General features: G+C 42.4%; 1 protein-coding gene across 3 annotated transcripts in view; it reads left to right on the top strand.

Moving 5' to 3' along the window:
* The first annotated feature begins 2,529 nt into the window (after positions 1-2,529).
* The window catches only part of si:zfos-911d5.4 (uncharacterized), a 125,951-nt gene continuing 114,521 nt past the window's right edge, over positions 2,530-13,959 (top strand). For 2 of the 3 annotated variants that reach the window (XM_052027611.1, XM_052027613.1), the window contains exons 1-3: positions 2,530-2,831; positions 8,834-8,913; positions 13,610-13,760. In XM_052027611.1, coding sequence (XP_051883571.1) covers positions 8,895-8,913; positions 13,610-13,760 — 170 coding nt within the window. In that variant the 5' untranslated portion in view covers positions 2,530-2,831; positions 8,834-8,894. The remainder of the gene's footprint in view (positions 2,832-8,833; positions 8,914-13,609; positions 13,761-13,959) is intronic. The other variant, XM_052027612.1, reaches the window with a different exon arrangement.

Genomic DNA, 13,959 nt, shown 5'->3' with positions numbered 1-13,959 from the left:
CCATGCTGTATTGCTCTATGACTCTATCCGTGGTGGGAAAGTTGCTGGAGGGGATTCTGAGGGTCAGGATCTACCAGCATTTGGAAAGGCAAGGACTGATTAGGAATAGCCAGTGTGGTTTTGTGCACGGGAAATCACATCTCACGAGTTTGATTGAGTTTTTTTGTTCAGGTGATGAAGAGGATTGATGAGGGCAAGGCAGTAGTCATTGTCTACATGGACTTTAGCAAGGCCTTTGACAAGGCCCCACACAGTAAACTGGTCTGGAAGGTGAGATCACATGTAATCCAGGGTGAGCTAGCCAACTGGATATAAAACTAGCTTGGTGGGAGTCAGAGGGTGGTAGTGGAGGGTTGTTATGCAGTTAGAAGATCTGTGACCCGGGATCAGCACTGGGTCTACTGTTACTTATTATCTATAGTAAAGATTAGGATGACAATGTTATTAACATAGTTTGTAATTTTGCAGATGACACCAACACTAGTGGTGTAGTGGACAGTGAAGAAGGTTATCTGAGATTAGAACAGGATCTAGATGAACTGGGGAAGTGGGCCGAGGAATGCCAGATGGAATTTAACTCGGACAACTGTTTGCACTTTGGTCAGTTAATCAAGGGCAGAACTTACATAGTAAATGGTAGGGCCCAGAGAATGTTGTAGAACAAAGCCCAAGGGGTTCAGGTACATGGTTCCCTGAAAATGGTGACACAGGTAGACAGGGTGGTGAAGAAGGTGTTTGGTATATGGAACAGGCTGCCAGATGAAGCTTTAGAGGCAGGTACAATTACAATGTTTAAAAGAAATTTGAACAGATACATGAATAGGAAAGGTTTATTGGGATATGGGCTCATCAGGCAGATGGAACCAGTTCAGCAATCTTGGTGGGCATGGACGAGTTGAGCCGAAGGGCCTGTTTCCATTCTGTATAAGTCTATGACTCTAGTAGATGCAGAGATGATGTTCTCCCTGGCTGGAGTGTCTAAACCAGAGGATCAGGGTCTCAAAATAAGGGGCTGGCCTTTCGGGGGTTGATAAGAAAGGGCAGAGAATCTAGGGTTTTCCACCCAAAGGCCGTGAAAACATTGTCTTGAATGGACACAGCAACAGTGCTGCAAAGTTTCATATGAGATCAGTCATGATCTTATTGAATGGTGAAAAGGGCACAAAGGGCTGAATGACCTACTCCTATTTCTACTTCTCAGGTAAAGTGCGCAGAAAATCAAGCATCAAAATCTCAGCTACTGTTTCAGATCAATAACTTTTCAGGGTAGGTACCAGGAAAAAGTGAGGTGTAAGCAAATGCAGAGACAGGGGACGGCTGGTGGCGATGAAGAACAGCAGCACATTTATAGCAATGCGGAAAGGCACTGGGTGACAATCGGGACGATGGTGTAAGGCAAACAGGATGTGTTGATGAGGCTTTATGGGGCACTGGTGAGACCTCATTTCGAATACTGTATGCAGTTTTGGGCCCCTTATCTTAGGAAGGATATACTGAAGTTGGAGAGGGTTCAGAGACGATTTACGAGGATGATTCCTGGAATGAAAGGGCTTATGTACAATGAGCAATTGTAGGCTCTTGGACTGTACTCATTGGAGTACAAAAGAATGAGAGGGGACCTCATAGAAACATTTCGAATGTTGAAAGGAATGGACAGAGTAGATGTGGCTAAGTTGTTTCCCTTGGTGGGTGAGTCCAGGACTAGAGTGCACAGTCTTAGAATTAGAGGGTACCCATTTAGAACAGAAATGAGAAGAAATTTCTTTAGCCAGAGGGTGGTGGATATATGGAATTCATTGCCCCATACAGCTGTGGAAGCCCAATCATTGGGGGTGTTTAAAGAAGAGATTGATAGGTACTTAATTAGTCAAGGTATCAAGGTATATGGGGAAAAGGCTGGGAATTGGGGCTAGATGGGAATAGTTTAGCTCATGGTGAGGTAGCGGAGCAGACCTGATGGGCTGAATGGCCCACTTCTGCTCCTTTGGTATTGGTATTGGTTTATTATTGTCACCTATACCGAGGTACAGTGAAAAACTTGTCTTGCACACCGATCGTACAGGTCAATTCATTACACAGTGCAGCTACATTGGGTTAGAACAGAATGCATTGATGTAGTACAGGTAAAAACAATTAACAGTACAGAGTAAAGTGTCACAGCTACAGAGAAAGTGCAGTGCAATAAGATGCAAGGTCACAACAAGGTAGATCGTGAGGTCAGAGTCCATCTCATCGTATAAGGGAACAGTTCAATAGTCTTATTACAGTGGGGTAGAAGCTGTCCTTAAGTCTGGTGGTAGGTGCCCTCAGGCTCCTGTATCTCCTACCGGACGGAAGAGGAGAAAAGAGAGAATGTCCGGGGTGGGTGGGGTCTTTGATTATGCTGGCTGCTTCGCCAAGCCAAGGAGAGGTAAAGACAGAGTCCATGGAGGGAAGGCTGGTGTCTGTAATGCGCTGGTCTTGTGATCCCGTGAGGTGGTGACCACCGGGTACAAAATGCCAACATTACCGAATGCAAAACAACTCGATTTCACTGTGGTCTCCGCCGCGGTTTGATGCCGGGAGCGCGCGCGGCGGCGGCGCGGTGACGCGGTGCCGCGAGCCAACACTTTGTTGCCCAGCTGTCGGAGCGAGCACGTGGCTCCCTGTTTACGTGCAATGCACGTGGCGGATGGAAGGTGACAGGTGGCGCGAGCCGCCGGCGGGGCAACGGTTGCCCGGGGCAACCCGGCGGCCTGGCTCAGGCTGCGGGGAGCGCAGCGCCTGAGGGGGCTGTCAGTCGGAGGCGAGGACAGCTCGGTGCTCGGGGGCTGCCGGACGTGGCGCCGCTTGTAAGTCTTACGCTGAGCGAGAGCCACCCCATTAGCGTCCGGTTTGCAACTGCGAGCTCTGAATGGCGCGCCCATCGGTTTGTGTTTTATCCAAAATTTCCAGCATGATGTAAGATTAACCACAGCAGCAGCAAATGCTGCCGGTATTATTGGCCCTAAAACGTCAAAAACGTTGCAATGCACTTGTCGTTTTTTCGTTTGTTGTCTTTTCACCGGGTTTGTGCTGATCAAAAGACTATGGGAGCGCAAGGATTATTAAATACAGTGTTTGTGGATGTATTTAAACCTCGGTTTAATGCAACGATAATTCCGCTTGAACTGATAAATAGGGATGGATGTGCACCTACTGATCACAGCTGTTGTAAATTGGGCGGTTTAAGCCTTATTTACCAGGACCAGGCGCTGGTAAATCGGGCTTGGAATAAAATTACCTGTATGTTTTCAAAACAGCTGTCATGGTCATATGTGCAGATAAAATGACCTTTCGAATTACGCAACATTATTTTCCACGTGCTTCTAGTTTCCTTGTGATGTGGTGAATGCAGCAGCACTGTGTAATAAAAATGTTCCTGAACTCAGTAACTAAGCAACTTTTTCATCGATTTCCTGTCCTGGAATCTAACAGTCTTGCAGGAATGTCTTAACTTTCCAAAGAGAAAGGGGAACTTATTGTGGATTTTGTCTGGAGATATGTAAGAACAGTTTGCTTCACAGTAAACTTTGTTAATCTGTACTTGGGTGTTGGAATGGATGGGGACATGGATTTGAGCCATGATCTTACTGATTGGCAGGGCTGTGTGGTTTGCTTCAGTTCTGTTGTTGTGATATTGTTGACTAGAATATTACATCTTTGACAATATCCAGTACCAGGAAGTATAGGTCCTTGGTTTACTCGTTTGAAATTCTCCTCATAACTGTCAGCAAATTTGGGATATGTGCACATATGTACATAATTATGGAAGTCCTGAAGTCATTGTCAGCTATTTGTCATCGTTTCCCTGATTGACATGAATATTGGACACTTAATGGAATGTACTGGGGGAATCAAGGAAAATGGAGATTAGAAATGGAGAACACAAACTTTAGGTGTATGTTTGATGGATGGTGGAGCAGGCTCGAGGTTGTGCTTGATGTGCTGTATTGTGGATATTCTCCGAGATGCAGTGAAAAGTCCACATACATAATCTTTGCTGGGTTAAATATGCTGCAGGGATTTTTTTTCTCCCATTAAATTAATTTGGCTGAGAGGTTTGTGGAGTTTTGAATGAGTTCAAGGTGCTAAAACATGTTAAGCTGGTCAGAAAAGTATTGGAAAAGAGATGTCAAGAAGTAACACGATTGAGGATTACAACAGCAAATGAGCTGATTTAGAGTTGGGCACTGTCAGGGAAGTAGATTGTTTTAGTGATGGTCTGGTTGGAAGCTCATCTCAGCATGTAGAATCAGACAGTCCAGCTTGAAGCCATTCAGCACCTTGAAGTGCTATCCAATTGGTCTCCCAACTCTGCTTTTTCTCTGCAGTCTTAGATTTTCTTTACAATGAACAAAAATATGTTTAATTTGGTTGCAAAGAATGAAAATCCAGAAACCCTGTCCTGCTGATGCAAGTTTGCTGAAGGAGAATGAATTCCTAGTCACTAACATTAATCTGTATCAAATACCAAGGATAAGATTAATAGTTGTCAGGATGGCAGCTTGATTTGTATGGATGTACAATTTATATGAAAACTAGTAATTTCTGACCTTAAAGGGTACCTGGACAGGTACGTGGATAGGAAAGGTTTAGAGGGATATGGCCCAAACGTGGGCAAATGGGACTAGCTTAGATGGGAATCTCAGTCAGCATGGACCAGATGGGCTGAAGGGCCTGTTTCCATGCTGTATGACTCTCTGACTCCCTTTCAAAATTGTGTATCTTGCTTGTCCAAGGTTGTTAAGAAATATTATATGACCCACACTTTCAGATAATCTTATGTTGGTGGGTTGGGCAGAATTCACAGAGTAGCCCAAGCCTGGCCAAAGATTCTTGGTCATATGTTGGTACATAAGGAAATAGTCGCATATTTACTTTCTCTAGAAGTTCTCATGTAGGCTCTGCAAGATGGAACCCCAGATCTGCTTAATGTTATATAGCTTAAATAAGAAATTTGCCTGATTTTGATCCTCAGATCATGTAATAACTTCAGGGGTACGTTTTGGTGAACTGTCTAAAGTTAGAGCAGGATTCTCCTGCCTCTGCATGGAAGACATCAGTTTTTCCTGCCCTAGGCTGCCATTCTTGATTCCTGAATGCGAAGTACCTCATGTAACTGCATCTCCAAAGAGATGAACAGAAATCCAGACCCAGAATTAAATTTATAGGGGGAAATTCTGAGCCACTTATCAATTGACAGTTTACTGGGGAACTGACAGAGAGCAAGAGGAGAGCATAGCAGAATGGAATAAAGCTTAACAGAAAATAACACATCAAATGATAGCCTGTCATATGAGAAATCACAAGGCATGAAATGATAGAATTACTCTGGAGATGATGAGGGTAACAGCGATCTGAAGTTGGAAAGATGTAATAATGCAGTGGTGAATAACCAATCTAAAAATATATGCTCCACAACAGACTGGAGAAGGTCTCATAGTTGCCTTAAAACATTTGTGTTCGGTAGGTTGTGTGCTGTGTCATTTTCCTGTTTTTAAAGAGTCAGAACATTTCATTATAATATGTAACTCAGGCTCCCACTATGAAGTTGGTAGCCCAAGTTAAAGATTATAATGAGTACTCCTAGTCTGTCGACTAAATCTTCTGCCTTGATCACAGTCTCCTCCCCATACAAGTCTTGGGCCTTATGCTCGTAGTTGTTTTCCTGCTTTGTCTATCCGTGCCCTATTTTCTTTATACCAGGGGAAGTGACTGCTTTGCCAAGCATCTGTACACCATCCACCATGGTCATTTGGAGATGCTGATTGCAAGCCATTTTAATTCCCCTATCCCCTCCCACACCAGCCTGTCTGTCCTTGGCTTTCTCCACTGCCAGGGTGAGGCCAAATGCACATTAGAGGAACAGCACCTCGCATTCTGTCTGGGTAGTCTACAATCCAACAGCGTAAACATTGAATTCTCCAATTTCAGTTATCCTGTTCCTCCTCTGTCCCTTTTCTCTCTCCTCCTGATCTACCTAGTTCCTCCTACACACACCACCCGAGTCCCCAATCACACTGTTTCTTTCCCCTCCTCTGCCTAATCCATCTGCCCATCACCCATATACTCCTCCCACTGGTTCCCCTTCCCCACTGTACCCATCTGCCCACCCCAGCTCCCTTATAATGGTTCCATGCTCCACCTTCATTTCCTATCCAATTCCATCATCTGCAGCCCCTTGTTGCTTCCACCTATCACCTTCCAGCCTCTGATGCTATTTGCACTCTCCCCTCCACCACCTTGCCTATCACTGCTCCTCACCTGGATTCACCTATCGCTTACCAGCTCTTGCTCTACCCCTTCCCCTCACCTCTTTATACTGGCTATCTCCCCTCTACTCTTTCTTTCAGTCCAGATGAAGGGTCTCGACCTGAAACATCGACTGTCCATTTCCCTCCACAGGAGCTGCCTGACTTGCTGAATTCCTCCAGCATTTGTTGTTGCTTTCTTTTTCAAAAAAAAGTCATAACGTTATCTGTTCTTGCAATCATATTGACCCCATGTCTCCTTTCCAGCAGTTAGCTGGTCTTTATTTACTCCCTCAAAACTGTTCATAATTTTGCAAGCTTTTATCAAATCATCTCTTAGTCTATTTTGATGAAAAGTCTACATTTGCACAGGTGTTTCTTCATAACCATAGCTTTTTTTTTCATGTCTCTTCTTTCTTCCATGTTCAGGACAACATAGAATACCAGGATTGTTATTATTAATGGTGTGATTCACACTATTCCAATACTTTATTGATTTATTCTGAAGTGCCTATAGTTCCAATAATTCAATAAGTCATAGACATCCTGCAATTGCATTAATTTATTTGCCTTTGTCCCTACTTCTTGGAGACTATGACTAATGGACACCAGTGATTGTGGTACTAGATAATCTACAGACCTCATGGCATGCTACAGTTTTCATTTCCTTCAAGCCAAGTGACTGACTGAAGATGGAAGAATGTGCCATATCAGACAGGCATATCTTGGCATTTCTTGAAATGCCCCACCAACCTACAGATGGTACAGCTCAGATAGATGCTTGCTGAACATCAAAGCATTTATAGGTAGAGGCGATTAACTTTTAAGTTCTTTTGCAGTAATGCTTTCATTTGGGAATGGTAACAGGCAGTCATGCAACTGATGGGAGGAGAAATAACTATAAATATCTTCAAGCTCAATCATGAGAGCTTTTAAAGAATTCATTCTCAGGTTATGGGCATCGATAATAAGGCTGGCTGGCAGCTATTACTCATCTCTGGTTGTTCTTGAGGAGACAGTGAAGAGCATTTTTTTTAAAGAACTGATGTAGTCCCTATGGTGAAGGTGCTTAAGCTTAGCAGTTGGGGAATTCCAGGACTTCATTTGAATAAAGCAACAATAAAGGTACAATGATACATCTCCAGGATAGAATGATGTGATAGAGGATACATCTCCAGGATAGAGAGGAATTTGGAATGATGGTATGCTGATGCATCTACTGCCCTGTCCTTCCAGTCTGTGGAGGCTGTGGATTGTGCCTTAGTTTATTTGCAACCTCAATGTTCCATGTAGTTCTGAATGAATCCTCGGATCTCAGTCTCCATCACATAAAACTTCCAGAACTACAACATTCCTAGACTCCATTCGAATGCCAGCAGTGAAGACAATGGATACTTATGTTGGCAAATAGGCTACCAAAGCTAAACAGCTGGGCTTGATAATAGTGAATTAATATTTATATTGCAGCAGTCATAGCAACAAATCAGTAAGCCAATGGTTCAGTGGGAACTAGTGAATACATTAATTAAACAGTGATAGGCATTCCAAAAATTGAATAATGCAATGAGCATTGGTGAATTAATAGAGCAGTATCCTAATAATTTTCCAACAATTAAAGAAATTCATAGACAGCAGAAATAACAACGGATCAACAAATTAATTGAGCAGCATCAAATGAATAAATTAAATGTTCAGAGGGAACAAGAGACTTAATGGATTGATATCAATGGAGAGTAAGATCATGAGGGATGTAAAACGGGCAACTGACCCCATCATATCAATTTCCCACTAGGCAGGTTAAAATTACTGCTGAATGTCGGTATGTTACAATACATTATGTAACTGGCATTATAATGATTTGATCTGCAAAGCCTTTGGAGCATGTCAGTGCATTAATTTTACTTCCAGTGTATGGTTAAAATAGTACTAAAGGTTGCATGCACTTTGCCCCTGCACTGCTCCTTGCTATTCAATTATTGCTAATTTTCCGCATGCAACCTTTCGGAAAGTTGACAAATGTTTAAGCACTGCCTTAAGCTTTTATTAAAGAATCTAAGATTCTCATATGTCAATTGCACTCATTGTTCCTGTAGCAGTGTACATAGTAAGACTGTTCAATTAATGAACTGTTCTTTCTAACACAGGCAAGGTTACAACTGCTTAGTCAGTGCAGTATGATCTTGATGCAATGGAGTCCTGTTACAATGCTGGTTGGAGTGCATAATTGCCCCCTTATTCACCAGTCCCAGCATTTGGCAGAAGTGTCATTGTTAAAGTACATTCTACCTTATGATATGATGCTGGCTTACTGGCAAAGATGTAATCAATTAGATTCCAGACAAAATGACATAGTTTTACACACTTTCCAAAAATGTGGACTGTCATTATCAACAATCAATGTTTCATTCAGTAATCAACTTGTCCTTGGGCTTTAATGTTCAGTTTTGGTAAGAATGCTTTCATTTAAGAACTTTTATTTTTGTTTTCTTTTTCTTGGGTGTACATCATTGAACCAATCCTTGAATTGCTATTGCACATTTATATTCTGTGTTGCACTGTAGGTCTGGATATTCGGCAAGTCTACTGGAAACAAAGCTACAAAACAGAGTTCTGATTTTAAATATGTGCCTGCTTTCAGCAGGTGAGTTTTGACATTAATTCAAACCTTGTCCACTGAGGCAAGATAGAGGTCCAAGATATTTTAACTCATATAAATATAGTCCTGCAAATTTTCCTCCATCTGAGGTGGAAGGCCATTGGGAAACAGCCTAACTTTAAACAGCCAGAAACCATGGGCTCACTTGTGAAGTAGTCCTGCAATAATCCTGGCCATGACAGGCGGCATTACCAAAACTAGGGAGATCTCAGACTTTCTTGTGGGCTTGAGAGTCTCATTTGGAGCTATAGAGTTATGAACACAGAAACAGGCCCTTCAATCCAACTCATCCATACCGACTAAGATAAGATATTTATTTATTAGTTACATGTACATTGAAACACACAGAGAAAGGTGTCCTTTTGCGTTACTGAGAATGTGCTGGGGGCAGCCCGCAAGTGTCGCCACTCTTCCGGCGCCAACATAGCATGTCCACAACTCCGGCCAGCGACCCGGGTTCAATTCTGGCCACCGTATGTAAGGAGTTTATACGTTCTCCCTGTGTCTGCATGGGTTTGCCCATCTATGCTAGTCCTGTTTGCCTGCATTTTGGCCCATATCCCTCTAAACATTTCCTATCTATGTACCTGTCCAAATGTATTTTAAATGTTGTTATTGTACCTGCCTCAATGTCTTCCTCTGGCAACTCATTCCATATATGTACCTCCCTCTGTGTGAGGAAGTTGCCCCTCAGGTCCCTTTTAAATCTTTCCCCTCTCACCTTACACCTATGCCCACTAGTTTTTGATTCCCTTTCCCTAGGTAAAAGACTCTGTGCATTCTTGGTGAAATCATGCCACTCATAATTTCATAGACCTCAATGAGGTCACCCCTCAGTCTCCTACACACCAAGGAATAAAATTCTTGCCTATCATTCCCTATAACTCAGGCACTCGAGTCCTGGCAACATTCTTACAGATCTTCTTTGCACTCTTTCCAGCTTAATGACTTCTTTCCTATAACAGGGTAACCAAAACTGTGTACAATACTCCAGGTCCAGCCTTACCAACATCTTGTAGAACTGTAGCATAACATCCTAACTCCGATACTCAGTGCTCTGATTGATGAAGGCCAGCATGCCAAACGCCTTCACCACCACCCTGGCTACCTGTCATATCACTTTCAGAGAACTATGTACTTGTACTCCAAGGTGTCTCTGTTCTACAACACTCCCCAGGGCCCTATCATTTGCTGAGAAAGTCCTACCCTGGTTTGATTTCCCTAAATGCAACACCTTGCACCTATCTGGATAGAATGCCATTTGCCCTTCCTCAACCCACTTACCTAGCTGATCAAGATCTCCCTGCAATTTTTGATAACCTTCTTCAGTGTCTACGATACAACCTATTTTAGTGTCATCTGCAAACTTACTAACCATGCCTTGTACCTCATCCAAATTGTTTATATAATCGACAAACAATGATGGGCCCAGCATCAATCCCTGTGGCACACCACTAGCTACAGGCCTCCAGTCTGAAAACTTCTACTCACCTAGTCAAGAAAATAATAACATTGATTAACTTTATTTTTTTAGAACAAGTTTGAATCCTGATTTGGGCCTAGAAATTAAATCACAAAAAAACTTTTCTCAGCATTATGTACTAAAAATTCATTTTCTCAGATTGAAATGTATTCATAATGCTGTTTTCTTTGAAATTGATTTACTTCATGGGTCATGCATCCTGTCACTTGCAACTTCTGTACTCTGATTCTGGAGGTTGACTGCTCATTCTAAGACATGTTCCCAAATAGGACAGCTCCTTTTGGAGTAATCCAGTCAACCCCATTTCCTATGTTTTCCAACTTCAGTCAGAGAGTTCATTTCAAAATTGAGGAATCATAAAGAAGAGGCAACATTTACAAACATAGCACAGTGGTACCAAGCTCCTTCTGCTGAACTAGTGGCACGGAGCTTGGCCTATCAAGAGAAGACCATTTGTGTGTGGTGCGGATATGTTGGTACCTGCGTAGTCATGGTGTTCCACACCAAGGCAGTGCAAGGGTAGGGTGTAGAGGTTTCACCTTCACGTAATTTGTGAGGGCATGGTACTTTGGATGGCATTGCTCCATGCTTCAGGATATGTCACTCCTGGAGGTGAGCTTTGTTGGCATCTCCTGCCAGGTTCACCAGCTGTTGCAAAGGGCATCTTTCTGGCACTGACACACAGATCTTTTTCCTTGAGAGAATTTCATCCACTAAAATTTCATGCTCTCAATCTCAGAGTCTGCCACCTCGTTCCTTCCCCTCTCCTATGCTCTCTCTTTACCTTTTTTCATACCACTTTTAACAAGTTGCAGAATTAGTCTGTGTTTGTAGTTTGGGTTTCCTTAAGGGCCAGAGCCCTGGGAAGATCACAGCTGATGGTTAATTTTCGTCAGTTGTACAGTTTTGCTCTGGATTGTTTCATTGGGATCTGGCAGTTTCCATAAAAGGCATTGTTTGAATGTAGATGCAGATGGGGGTGCTGGATATGAAAGCACCCATTGCTTTTGTGCAAGGATCGCTATTGAAGATTACAATCCTTTGGCAACTTTTAAATGTACATGCAATGTTATTTTAACATGGATTTCAGAGCAAATGAATTTCTAGACTATGGCCTAATTGTGAAAATTATAATTGAGTCCCAATGTTGTCATTTGGATGAAGACTGTTACCTACATTAAAGAGAATTCTGCTGCTATTGTGCAAGTTTCTGTGCTATGCAGTAAAAATCTAGATAAACATGTCTCTGACATAGTAACTGTGAGATACTCGTGTTGAAAGTTCAATGCACTACTATAACATAAGTGCTTTTGTTTAGATAACTAGACATTGGTTATTGTTTTCCCCTCTTGCGCTTTTGTTATCTATGCTGAAGTATGTTTGCCAGCCTCCCAAGCTGAATTTTGCACAGAATTCAACGAATGCAGAAATCCGTTTATGTATTCTAGCCAACTTAGGCTGGGATAAGCTGTTTAGCCACTCAGCGCTGAGGTGTGAGCTCTGGGCTACACCTTGGCTGGCATGGTGAGTGTGGACCATTGCTGAGCACTGGCAGCACCTGGTCAATGTGTTGACAGACTGCCTGGGTCCTACTATGTCTCTCATCACCATCTGTTGTGTATGATGGAAATTATTCTCTCCCCCTTTCTCTGTTTGGCTGTACAGTTCTCCCCATACCAGAGATTAGTCTTTGGTAACAAGCCCAGAGGTGGTCATTGGCCTTTGAGGTTACACAAGCAGTGTAAGAGGGGGAGTGACGGAAGGCAATGAGAGAGACCTTGGGATCTGTGTGACCTATCAACACATGGAGCAAGTACTGCCAGTTCCCAGCAATGGCCTGCACTTGCTGTGCCAGCCAGGGTGCAGCTCAAAGTCTCACATGTCAATGCTGAACAGCTGCACCACCAGCCCTCTCAGGCAGCCTTTCCACATTGAACTGTGAAGAATCATTGCTGCAAGAGTACCAGCAGAGGACAGGGATTCACACCTGGTTCACATCACAGTAGTGTGTAGCAAAAGTGAGAGAACTTTGCATCATCTTCCTGGCATAGCAACAAGCAGCCCAAGCAGATGTCTTTATTAGAGTAAAGGAGAGTGCATAGCTAAGAGTATTTGGTCTAGAGAACCAAGAGCACTAGAACAAATTGGGGCTCTGTGGGGCATTGCCAAGTAGGTTACTTGTGTAGGTGTATTCCTCCTGTTGGTATGCCTACTGTCTGCTGCAGATCCATTTTGGCAGTGATGGTAAATAGTTGTTGGTGATGCTATCAAGCAATTTAATGATGGATACTAAAGATCTCACAACAAAGCATGTTCTGTGCCCTTGCTGCTTTCAGTGCTTCTTTGACATGTTGTTAATGCAGAAGCACTGATTCCTTATCTGAGGGAGGACAATTGATGTTAGTCAGAAAGGAGGCTTCTTTGCCCATGTTTGACTTAATACCTTGATACTTATTGGGGTTTGGAACTGACATTGAGAATTTGCAGGACAACTCCTGCCTGCATACCCTACCTGTATATCACATACCACCACTTCTGGAGGGTCTGTTCTGTCATGAAAGAAGATACACCAAGAGCTTGTGATGTCACATTGTCTGTAATGTCTTGTTCTGTGAATTCAACTTGTGTCAGAGTGTCACTTGACTAGTTCGTAGGCAGCCTTCTCAATTTAGACACCAGTCCCTCAGTGTTTGTGAAGAGGACTTGCAAGATCAACTGGGCTGGGAACAACTTTGCTTGTATCTGAATATGATGGTGGGTGGTCTGTCCAATTCTATTTTTCTGTGTTAACATAGCAGTCATGATATAATTAGTTTACTAGTCCATTTCAGGGGGCAGTTAATAGTCAACCATGTTGCTGCAGGTCTGGACTGGCAGACAGCTAGATTAGGCAAAGGTGGCTGATTTCTTTCCCTGAGAAAATTAGTAAACCAGATGATTTTTTTAAATGAAAACCTGTTGGTTTTTATTCTTAAGTGTTCCAGATTATCAACCGAATTGAAATTCTACAGTTGTCATGGTGGGATTTGAATTAGCATCTTTAGATTGTTGGCCCAGGCCAATGGGTTACTGGTTACAAACCACTAAGCATTCACTGTACCCTTAACACGATACTTTTTTTTTCAACATCAAATAGTAAAAAGGATAAATGCAATATTTATTTATTTTTGTTCTGTCTTGTGCATTTTTTTTCTATAGATTTTCTGTTATCAAGTTCAAATATAGAGATGTTGAAATTAGGAAGTCGCTTGGTCCAGGTTCAACAAGCATGTGGCCCAACAGAATTTCCTGAAAATGAAGAAAAACTTTTTGAAGTGCAAGCTTTTCAGAAGTTTCTTTTACAGCTAAGGTAAAGTCTATTGTTAGCTAACATTAATCATCAGTTACAATCTTTTCTGATCTCCAGTATTAAATTATTGTTGGTCTGAAATAATGAAATGTGGCTACTTTGTAAATGTAAATTTAGTGGAGATGTTTTGTCAGGTTTTAATTGTTAATTAATCGCTGAAGGTATAATAACATACAGAAATCACATTGCAAAAAAATTG

This window comes from Pristis pectinata, chromosome 12 (genome assembly GCF_009764475.1).
Source record: "Pristis pectinata isolate sPriPec2 chromosome 12, sPriPec2.1.pri, whole genome shotgun sequence".
Taxonomy (NCBI): Eukaryota; Metazoa; Chordata; class Chondrichthyes; order Rhinopristiformes; family Pristidae; genus Pristis; species Pristis pectinata.
The sequence above is the reverse complement of the archived record's forward strand: the minus strand, read 5'-3'. Positions and strand labels throughout refer to the sequence as shown.